Genomic DNA, 12,009 nt, shown 5'->3' on the forward strand with positions numbered 1-12,009 from the left:
AATGACTTAATTAGGTGGGACAAGCTGACGAATAATACTGTGTCCATCCCTCAAAATGTAAGCACAAACAATGAACAGATACAATAATAGTAATATCAATAGCATCTAAGAAAAAAGACCATCAACAATATAATTCCAATGTTAAACACATGAATATCAAACACATGTTATAGTTTTAGTGTAAAATGTGTCATTTCTACCTGTGGGCTCTACCTAATTAAAGGTAGGCCTTTTTAAGCTTCTTGTGTACACAATTAAACAAGACAACGTTGTGTGTTTGTCTGTCACGTGGTTCGCGAGCATCGCCGCACATAGCCGCACCGTGACACGTGATTGGCTCGCGCGTGCTTCCGCTCCTCCAATCACAAAGCCGCGCTGGCTCCGCCCGCCACATCACTTGCATGGCGGAACAACCGAGCAGGAATTCCGGCTATGCGCCGATGACAGCGTCGTCGATGGGGTAACACCGACGATGGCCACACTCTGGCGTTACAGATCTGTTGCACGGCGACGAGCGGCGATCAACTAACCAGCTGCGAGCAACTTGGCGTCAGTGTCTCCGCGGGCGCGCGCACAGCTGTTTTGGGCCACAGGCTGGTGTCAGACTTTGCGGACGTTGGATGAAGCCCTGATGCTCCGAGTTGGACGGGTGCCTTTCTTTCCACTCGGAACTACTGGCGGGGATCAGTCACTTCCTGTTGCTGAAGAGTTTTTAACAAAGTTATAAAAGAAAAAAAGAAGAAAAAAAAAAAGATCATGGAATTGTTCGGGTTGCTGCATTTGGACGAGCTGTCCCACGGGCTGGCAAGCTTGTCCATGTTTCCATTCTTTGACATGGCGCACTACATCGTGTCAATCCTGGCTCTGAGGGAGCAGCCAGGTAAGTGGTGGACGGGGAGCTCGAGCGCACAATAACCAGCACGGCATTTACACTTTTCAGCAAGTTGTTGAAGTTGTTTTGCATAGTTTTGCAAGAGTTTGCCCTGGTGAAACTTCCACAATATGCCTCTCATGATGTTCTGGTATTTCAGGACCAAAACCAGAATGCCACTCAGCCACTGGGGATGTTATAAATGCCAACACACTTAGATTTAGTGGATCGTATCGGCCTCATTTAAAATGAACACATCTAAATCTGTTTTTATTTGTGCAAATAATCTCGACCACTTCTTACTTCTGCTGTGCCCTTTCGTGTCATAAGGACATGCATATTATTAGTCTTGTGTTATTAGAAGCTATATTTAAAAGCCAATTAGTTTGTTTATTCTTAGTTGTTTCTATTATTTTGGCCACCCCTTATCCACCCCACTAATTAAATGAAGTTCAACAGCACCAACTACATCTGCTCTAAAAGTCCAATGACCCCTCTTATAAAAAGGTCAGAAAAACTGCACATTAGACGGATCGATAGTTAATAAATAAATATCAAATTAATTTAACTTCAAAGCACACGCTGCCGCTGAGCAACAGTTGATTGTATCAGCTCAGACTAAAGGCAGGCACTGAGCCCATGTGTTATGTCACTGAGATACAGTCTGCAGGGACAGGTGGACTTTAACTGCCCAGCGAGTCGACTTTTCACACACACACACACACACACACACACACACACACACACACACACACACACACACACATATACTCCATTGTAGTCCCGCTACTGCGAATCCTGCCGTCTATTTTGGAACTTGCCTCGCAAAGCATCTGAGCTCCCGTGACCTTTTAACCCCTGGTCCTCTGCTCCCATCTATCCATCTATCTGTAGCCAAGAGACAGATGCACAAGGGTGGGGGGAGACACAACACAAAAATACCTCATAACGCAGAATATAGCGAAATAAAGTCTTTAAAACCAGAATAAATAATACATTTATTATAAATCACCTCCGGCCAGATCCTCCATCATGTAAACCCCTTGCACCGCTTTCACTGTATATACTTCTAATTCACTGTAATTACTTCTAATTCACTGTATCTGTATATAGTTCTAATTCATTGTATATACACTGTTCTTACATTTACATACATTTTCTTTTTTTCATTTAAATTAATATGTTCTGTTCTGCTATTTTATTGTATTGTGTATATATTGAGTATTTCCTATACTTCATATTTTTATGTTTACTATGTAACTTGCTTGCTGCTGCCACATTATCTATCTATCTATCTATCTATCTATCTATCTATCTATCTATCTATCTATCTATCTATCTATAGATCAAGACATTTAACACTCAAGGAGCAAGCAGAAGTTCTTATTTTCCCCAAAAAGGAAAGGAATGCCATGAACCACTTTCAGCCTTCCATTTCTTATCCTTTATATGTTAACTCTTCTCCAGTCTGAGGATTTAAAAAGCGCTCGCCAGGTCTCCGCACATGTTTATGACACTTTCACTACCGTTTACAGTGGAGTTATTTAAAGCAAATTCCTCAACATTGCTGTGAGTGGATTGTATTAGACGCAGGAGGACAGTCAATCAGTGGTTCACTCTTCAGGGCCCAAAATAACCGGGGATAAGCCACTTTGTTTCTTATCCAGTTTCAAGATGGAGGAGGAAAGTCTTATGTACGCGTCAGTGTGTATGGTCGGAGAGATGCTGTCCTGGTTTTTAATCACTGAACTGTTTTTCAGCTATAAAACTTGTCCTCTTACCCGTTTCCTTTGTGTCGATTTTAAAAGATCTGGACTTGTATGCATGTGAATACACTAAGATACCTTTGCTCTCAGAAAAAAAAAGGAATACAAAAAAAAGAAGAGTTTTACATGTTGCAGCTGTGGTGTTCGTGGCTTGTATTCACCAAATTTGGCTTGCAAATGTGTTTCCTTAAACGCAAACTAGGAAACAGGATCTTGAGCTGGAAAAGGTGTGTTTGTAGCCCAGCAGGTCAGAGCAGTCCGAACAGCCTGATTTATATTTCAGTGAACAAAGCATTATTTTATTTTTTTTACCACCTGGAAGCTCTCTGAAAAGCAACTGTTGCTATTGACATTACGCTTTATAAAATGACAGTGCAAAAGTCAGGCTCACACACAGCAGTGTGTTTAGCTCTGGAACGAAAAGTGATGACAATGCAACCCTGTTTACTGTAAGCAATGTGCTACACATGTGAACTGAGTGCTACCACTGCTATAAGATCACAGATACTGAGCATCCATGTCTCATGTAGGCTGAGGCTCTCACAGGAGGAAGGAATATGTGTAATATGTGTGACAGATGGGCTGCCAGACTCTTTCCTGTCTCACGTTTGGGTGTTTTTTTTCCTGAACTTCCTCCTCTTTTAACTGCCGGTTAGGTTTTAAAAACAGAAACGTTTATTACATCAGACTTGACACACAAAAGAAAAAAGAGAAAAAAACGGTCTGGTTGTGCCATCGCACACAAAAATAACTCTAAAATCTTTGATCTTTTGATGCTGCAGTTGCATGTTACCATGAGCTAAAGCCATATTGTACCGACTCACTTCTATTCTTTCTGCTATATAGCAGAAAGAACATCTGCAGAGATGTTCAAACTGTGAGGGGCGCCCACCCACAGGGGCGTGGGAGAGTTAAAGGGGGTGAAGAGGGGTGAAGGGACAGGCGTAAGGGTTAAGACACTGAACTGAGAGAGACAGGTGCATACCGGTGTTCTAAAAACAGGAAGTTAGTGACTTCACACCCGCTCACCAACACCGTTAGTGGTTAGAGCAGCAGTGTCTGTGAAATACAGCGGATGGAGACTTTTATGGTACTAGAAAACTCTTAGTGCCTGATGGCCACAATTTGCATGAAAACTTCAGTCGAAACTGAAATCGGAACACACAGACACAATACACATATTTGTTCAGTGTGAAGTACACTTTCCAACTATATTAGAATAAATGAATAGAACAAACAAATAAACACTTGGAAATAAACTCATTGGAAAAAGTTATTTTTATATCAGAACTTGGTTACACTGCAAACAGGAACTAACAGCTAATTCGACATATTTTAAATTATGCCATTTTCCAAAATGCAAACAAATATAGGCTCTGACATGTGGAGGAAGTTGTAACCCACAGCAGACTTAGTCCATGGCATTATACTTCTTGCTTACATCACTCCAAGCCAACACATTATGGGAATAGTAGTTACATAACTTGAAGCATGGTGATCCCCCAAAGTGTGACAGAATAATAATAGGAGTTAAAAAATCTACTCATATTCACAAAACCAAAGAGGTCAAATGATCCTTTATTTCACAAAAAGCAAAGATTCGAGAAAAGTTTCCAAAATATTATAGACTTTTGCTGCAGAATTTCCCTTTAATCATCTCACACCCTCTCAGACGTATCTGGTGACCCTTAGGAGGGGCCCAGGCCCCGAGGTTGTAAAACACTGTTTACACATTGCTGCAACAGAATGAACAATCTAATCTAATGTCATATATGATGTATGTGTATCTGTCACAGGGGGCACTTTACTGCAGAAAGATGATCTTTTCTTACAGTGAGGTGTTTTCACATTGTTGTATTGCTACTTTTCAATTCTATTTTAGCATCAAAACTGTTCAAAATGATAATATTGTTACATGTCTCATTAAAACAATTATACTAAATACTAGTTCACAACTTTGTACACTTTTTTTAAAGTGATAAATTCAACTGCTTCTCTATCGTTTCCATTATCTGTGAGTGGGAGCAAAAGTTAAAGAATGGGCCGGGCAGACAGAATCCACTGGGAGTCTGAGAGGAGGCAGATAGAGTTATAAATCCTGCTGGTTTACCGATCGCTCTGCAGGAGTCTGTAATCTGCCTGTAATCCTCAGATTGGGCCTGTGTGTGGCCGTAGTGACTCAGGGCAGGTGGTTCAGGAGGGACTGAGCGTTACCCGTCTGGGGTTAAGTAAAACAGGAATATCCCAGCATATGTTGGCGTCATTAATTCTGGTAGAGTTAAACAAGTCGGTTTTAGATAGTATTGGTCCATCTCTGCAAAGGTCAATATAAAGAATGTAAAAATCTCAATCTTTGGCTAAATAACAGTAACACCAGACCTTCCTTCCATAGTGAAGATATAAGAACATCAGTATCATAATACTTAGCAGTTCACGTGCTTTTTGAGTTGCATAGAACTCGTGCTGTTGCTGTAATTAGCGTGTAGATGGTTTTCGGTGAAAAAAAGAATACAGTGTTCTCTTTAAAGGGAGGAAACACAGAGCTGTTGATCATTATCTGCCGTGAACTGATATGGTTTGTAAACTGTAACTGCCGTGGCTCCGGGCTGCACTTTGACCTCAATCGCGTAACCAGTATTTGACAAACCTCCCTCTAGTTGTTCCCTCTCACTAGTTAATATCAATACAGTGACGGGGATTGGGAGAATCATCACACAGGAATGTCAAGCTCCACTTCTTTCTAAAACACTTGTGTGCTAAATTTAAAGTGTGTTTACACAACACTACTGTGGAAGTCACACAAATGACCTTTTGGTCTCGACTAAATGTTACTTAAGCCCGTCTCTTAGGCATTATTACTGTCATAATATAAATCCCTCCACTATAATGAAAACTATATTTAACGCTTATTATGGGAAACATTCAACAACAACAACCGTTGTTGCAGGGGGTGTTCCCGGGTATTTAAAGACCCTGTAGGCATGCTAACACCTTTTATGTATTGGAAATATACCACGTACATGTGACTCAGGGAAATCCATGTCACAGTGATGCCGCTGATGAGTATACTTGTGTTCCTGTGCAGGTGCTCTTGAGGTCTCGAGAGTCAGCCCCTTAGCCTGCTGGTTCAGCTCCATGCTCTTCTGTTTCGGTGGAGCCGTGCTGTCTGCTGTCATGCTGGCCGAGCCAGCTGTTGCACCTCTGTCCAACAGCACAGGTGTTCTGCTGGCTTCCATCACCTGGTAAATATCTTGATACTGTGTGGAAATAGAGAAAAGAGCCAGGAGGAGGAGGAGCAGAGCGTTGCAGGATTAGTGAGCGGCCCGCTGCAGCTTTAATGAAAAGGTTCTCTTGTGAAGAAATGCGCAGCTACTTAATTTCCTGTGAAAGGAACATGACATGTGGAAGAGATTGAACGAAACAGAGAGGTTGTTGTCAACTTCCTACTTCTAAATATGAAGTGTATGGTGCCCTCTACTGGTGGGACATCATATTACACTCACCTCACAAAAAAAGCACAGCACCCTCTGCTGGTGAAGTCATGTACTTGACAGAAACTGGCAGGTGATACTGTCAAAATGTTTAAGGAACAGTGTGTGCGTGGGTACTCTTTATTTGAGCCATATCTGCCTCTCCAGGTACCTCGTGTTTTACTGCCCCATGGACCTGGTGTACAGCTGTGCTGCCCTGCTGCCTCTCAGGCTGGTGCTGTCAGGGATGAAGGAAGTGACCAGGACGTGGAAGGTGCTCGGGGGGGTCGCCCAGGCACACGGCAAATACAAAGACAGCCTGCTGGTTATGATCGCCATTGGGTGGGCTAAAGGTCGGCAGCTGATGGTGCATGCAGAAGGATTTTTAATGGATTAGTTATATTAATATCAATCTGTATTAAGCATATGCTTATATTATTTTCTTAACCCCATTAGGTGCTGGAGGCGGTCTGATAAGTAACTTTGAGCAGCTCGTTCGAGGTGTATGGAAACCAGAGACTAATGAGCTCCTAAAAATGTCTTAGTAAGTCTTCTGCATACTTCTTATAAAACTACATTTTAGTCTAATGTCACATTTAAAGGATTAGTTTGACATTTTGGTAAATTAGCTTATTTACAAAATGACTACATGACATCTGGCACATAACCCCTCATGTAAAAATACAACTTGAGTTTGAGCTTTAGAGTATCTGGTAAGCAAATAACTCGAGCTGATTGGCTCATGGCTGTACCTTTTTTATATTAACCTTATAGACACATAGTGGTATTGATATTCTCATCTACCTCTCGGCAAGAAAGCTAATAATCCCATTTTCCAGAATGCTTAATATTCCGAACCAAACATGGAGACTCTCAACAAATCTGGGGATATGCTAAAGCTGGAGCCTATGTATGTTTACAAATCACATCTAACATGTTCTCTTTGTTGCCTTAAAGCAGCATTGATTTGAGTTTACTCAAGAGGATGCCGAGTACGTCTACAGCCACGATGTGTGTCTCCAGTTTAGTTAATTTGTGTATAATAGTTAAAGCACATAAGAATGTGATGTCTTCACCCGCACCATTTATTTATTTTGATCATATATTATATCATAACTAAATCTCTTATTGCATGTCTGTGCAGCCCCACCAAGATCACCTTGATAGGAGCGGTGCTGTTCGCTCTGCAGCAGACCGACTACCTGCCTCTCAAGACGCACCACCTGATGCTCGTCTACACCGTCTTCACCGTCGTCAACAAGGTCAGTCTGTGACTCACACCGGACACCGTGACCTTGGGAATAAACACCCACGGTGGTAGTGATTCAGTTCAGATATTTCAGTCCATTTACTTACCTATAAATAAAAAAAGATTTCATAGCATTCTTAGTTTTTTATTTGATCTTAACTCGGGTATATAACATGTTTTGGTGCCGTGGATCCCTCCGTATCTGTGGTGTCCTGTCTTCTAAATGACCTTTCTCCCTCTGCTTTTTTTTGAAGTTTGTGCTGTGGTGACTCACATTAGCTCGGTATTACCCGTAGGGCTGGGGCTTTTGCATCATTTTCATCAGCTTGCATCATCCTCTCCTCTCTTCTCTTCTTTGGGAAACTTGTGCTCTTGACTGAGACGCAGATAAATCTACCATGTCTTCTTTCAACTCTCATTCTTTTAGCTCTCTCCGTCTCTGATCTGTCAAATTAACGCAGAGACATTACATCAGATTCAAAGTCTCGCGTCCAAATCTCCCATTTATTAGTTTGTTTTCCCGATGATGCAGATGTTACACTCTCATCCCCTAATTACTTAGTGTCTTTATATTATTTAAGATAGGCCAACATCACATTGGCTATCAATGAAAAGTGACAAATGACACACTACTGATACTGTATGTTCAGCACCACAAGCAAGTTCTTTCACGTACAAGTAGTCATCTGATCCATTGTTAATTTGAATAAACTGATTATAGCTGCTATGGTGAAGGAATATGAGACACTTCCACAGTTTGAAAATTATTAAATTCTAAACCTAATCTCACATTTTGTTTCAATTTGTTTTCCAGTCAAGGATGATGCTGACAGGCTCCTCCGCCTCACCATTCGCTGTCATCGAGTTGGCCATCTACAAGACCCTCTTCGCTGGCCACTCCCCTTATGCTGCGCTCACCGGCGAGGTAAAGAAAGCGCCTCTCGATCACGGCGCAACCAACGGGTCGACCTCCACCGCCGGAACCAAAGAGCTTGGTGAGAATGGAGCGACAGGGAAAAAGAGCCCGGTTCCTCCTGTCAAGGGACAAAGAGGATCGCTCAAAGCCAAAAAGGAGTCAGAGAACGGCGACACAACAAACTGCAAGAAGATAAACTAGTCAGCCTTCGCCCCATAGCGCCTTTTCACCTCTAAGCAGGGTTATAGAGTCATTTCTGATTCAGCTTAGTCACATAAGAACTTATTTATTTTTTCTTTTATGGAGACATTGTTCTTGTTCCGTCTAAACAATAGTTCTCTTATTCATTACTTGGAATGCAATGGAAATCTGACTGCTGAAATGTAATTTCATTAAGAGCTGACTCCAGCCAAGCCTGCACCTTATCGTGGGATAATCACCCCGTCCTTAAACTACTGCGATATTTATGCTGTTGGAAGTTAACATCATGTATCCTCGGGCTGATTACACACATCGTGTAGCTTCATTTTCATATATATTTATATTGATTGAAAACTGTTGATCATTTTTTGCTTGGGTTTTGGGAACAGTGCTGTGCACCTGCTGATCTATGAATGTCTACGCATCTGTTTTTTGCTTTATGTAAATGCTATATTTCATACTCTGAAATGGTTAGAAAGATATTTTTTAAAGAGATTATATTCTATAACACTCAGATATTTAATTATATTTATACTAAACAATTGCACTCTTGAATGAACATTACAAAATGGAAGACACTTTTCATTGTATTCTATTTCTTTGGTGAATGCTTTGAATTACACTTATAAGCATGAGAATAAACGGGTTAAATGAACTATAAAATGTTTGTGATTTCTAGTCTCTCCGCTTTATCAGACAGATTCATGCAGTTCAGTGACCATGGACTGAACTCCATAAGGCCTCACTTTAAAGCACCAAACAGATCATTAGTCACATTTTACAAATGTTTAAGTCCCTGCAAGAAAGACGCTAATTAATACAGAATCAAACATCATGGAGCTATCTTAGCACATTAGTTCAGAGTAGAGTTTGTCAAATGTTAACTGGTATCTTAATTAGCTGCTGGTGAGTTGATGAAAAGCAGCGCGGCGTCCAGAAGTAACCTCCTCCATAGGCTGAAACATTGCATCAGTGTAACATCAGCACCTGATTGATACCTCAGCCTCTTTAAAATGCTGCTAGAGAGAGATCCCCCCAAATCCCCCTCAATTCTCATCTATGTAACCTCAGACAGCAGAAACCCCCCCTGTGAATACAAATTAAGAACAGATGAGGAGGGGGAGGGGTTGAAGAGATAAGAGAAGACGATCAAAAGCGATACCGGCTGAGATGATGTACCTGCCTTTCATACGTCTCAAGTCCACAGATGTCAGACGTGTGCGTGTCAGGAACAGGCTTGCATCTGAAAGTGTTTGCTGCAAAAATGCTCAGTTTTAGCATGTGTGTGTGTGTGTGTGTGTGTGTGTGCGCGTTGATCTTCCTGACTAATGGCAAACTATGTGACCTGGAAAACTGAAAGACACGTTAATAAGCCGTTGTTTTCCTCCCGTTGCCTTCCATGATAAAAAAAGCAGGTGACATGACGGCGGCTCAGAGCCTGAACGTTCCCAGACATTTCTCTTAATGAGGTCCAGGCCCGTGTGACCCCCAAACCATAATTACTCACTGAACTGAGCAGCCCCCCCACTGCTGAGCCCCCAACTGTTTCACCTACACTTTACCTGCTCTATGGCGCATCTCTTCAGCCTCTTTTATATCCCCAGACATACCCCTGTTTTCCAGGTGTCCGGTGCAGAAAATTCATCTTTAAATAAAATGGCTTACATGCACACATACACATTATCCACACAATGCATGTACACATTCCTGTACACTTGAATCCACAGTGATGTCTAAGCAGAGCTCAGGGATAAAGCAAGGATGTGGAATATTATGGCTCAGAAATATCTGTTTTTCCGCTTACCATCAAACAACACACACGACTTGTGCGCACAGACACAATGGGAGGACACTAGATGCCCACACATTCCTATTCACATGACTTTGAACCCACAGTCTAAGTAGAGGTCAAGGACGTAGTGAGACCAAGGCATACTACCCACAAACAAACCCACACCAGAGACACACACACACACACACACACACACACACACACACACACACACACACACACACACACACACACGCAGTAGACAGATTGACAGCTTGGCTAAATACTGGGAGGCCATCAGGGTATGACTGACACGGACCGCTCGACTCTGTGACCCGTTTGGTTGGAGCTTTTTTATTTTGTTTCTCATCATTTCACAATCTAGAGATATACTTTGGCAAAACAATCGATGGATTGATCCCACTAAGACCTGTCATTACCACGAACACATGGACAGCGCTGTAGTTCATTTTGAAACAATCCCAAATGCATCAACAAAATAATCTCCCCTATAAATGCATTGCAGCGCTCCGTCATTTCACTCAAATCCCTACTTTTAAACAAAGATGTACCTGTATGTGATCTGCTTTTTATGTCTTTATCTACATCTACAGAATGAGCCTGGAGAAGTCAGAAAGTATTGCGAAACAGACGACCACACAGTTGGTTTGTCTTTTTAAGGAATGTCTGCCTTATCCTTTAATAAGTTGCTCACTCATTGGTTCATTTTCTCTCTTAAGTTCCCAACTTATTCAAAATGCTGCTGCAAGAATAGTGACACAGACCAAGAAGGGAGAAGACATTTATCCAATTCTTAGATCCTGCACTGGCTTCCAGTTAAATATAGAATTGATTAGACGCCTCCTTATTGTCTTTAAGTCACTCAATGGTCTGGGCCCAACATATATGGCAGAGTGCAAGCTGGGTGTCTCTCAGACCTGCAGGGACAGGTCAGTTAGAGGAGCTAAGTTCAAAAGTGGTGAAACAGGTTTCAGCCATGCTCGCTGCTGGAATCATCTCCCCTTGATACTAAGATATGTCCCAACAAAACTAAGCCTTACTAAGTCTTTTCCACAGTTTAATGGTTTATTCATCATATTTTATGTAATTTGCCTGTAAAGGAATGACCTCTGTGATAATTTACCCCAGAATTTTGGGGCAAATTCTGAATAATTGCAGCCCTTTTTTGGAGGGAAACATGCATGACTATTAAAGTACTCTATTCCCTTAATCTATACAATACGTGACTTGACAAAAAAATGTCATGCAGTGTAATAAAGGTGCTGTGATACAACCAACATGACGAGATAACAGCACACACAGCTTATATTATATGGTTTCATTCCATAATGTGGCTTTATCATATGGGTGTTACCTTCAATCTCAATTTAAACACACACACTGAGTTTCAAACTCCATAAATTAACCAATAAACATTTCCACTGCTGCCTGAAGGATAGAGCCCCTGTTGTTGAGAAGTGCAGGGCAGGTGATTACCACTTGGTGGCGTTAGGAGGCGTCATCTCTGATGGCTTGATGCCTGGGAACTGACATGCTGGCCAGCAGCTGCAGGCAAGAAGGGATGGGGACAGGAGGGGACCCTCTTTGAGGAGCCAATGGTAGCTGCCTGCATGTGTGTGATCTGGTTTAGCTATGCTTGTGAGGATTCACTGTAGGCAGGCCGCTATTCTTATGGGGACATTCTAGCTTGTGAAAGCATTTTGGATGGACCAAAATCCAAAATAATTTCGAAAACATTAAAAAT

The 12,009-nt window shown here is 41.7% G+C and overlaps 1 protein-coding gene across 1 annotated transcript; it reads left to right on the plus strand.

Annotated features, from left to right (window-relative positions):
- Window positions 1-447: 447 nt before the first annotated feature.
- Window positions 448-9,123, plus strand: tmem38b (transmembrane protein 38B). The gene is made up of 6 exons (XM_079235173.1): window positions 448-880; window positions 5,723-5,879; window positions 6,276-6,460; window positions 6,564-6,651; window positions 7,252-7,369; window positions 8,171-9,123. The coding sequence occupies exons 1-6, from the start codon at window positions 757-759 to the stop codon at window positions 8,471-8,473; spliced, it is 975 nt and encodes a 324-aa protein (XP_079091299.1). The 5' UTR covers window positions 448-756; the 3' UTR covers window positions 8,474-9,123.
- The last annotated feature ends 2,886 nt before the right edge of the window (window positions 9,124-12,009 follow it).

Source organism: Taurulus bubalis, assembly GCF_910589615.1.
Source record: "Taurulus bubalis genome assembly, chromosome: 19".
NCBI classification, from domain to species: domain Eukaryota; kingdom Metazoa; phylum Chordata; class Actinopteri; order Perciformes; family Cottidae; genus Taurulus; species Taurulus bubalis.

Coding starts and splice junctions, on each gene's coding strand:
- tmem38b (XM_079235173.1), top strand. CDS start 757: ATGGAATTGTTCGGGTTGCTGCATTTGGACGAGCTGTCCCACGGGCTG. Junction 881..5,722: donor GGCTCTGAGGGAGCAGCCAG/GTAAGTGGTGGA, acceptor GTTCCTGTGCAG/GTGCTCTTGAGGTCTCGAGA. Junction 5,880..6,275: donor CTGCTGGCTTCCATCACCTG/GTAAATATCTTG, acceptor CTGCCTCTCCAG/GTACCTCGTGTTTTACTGCC.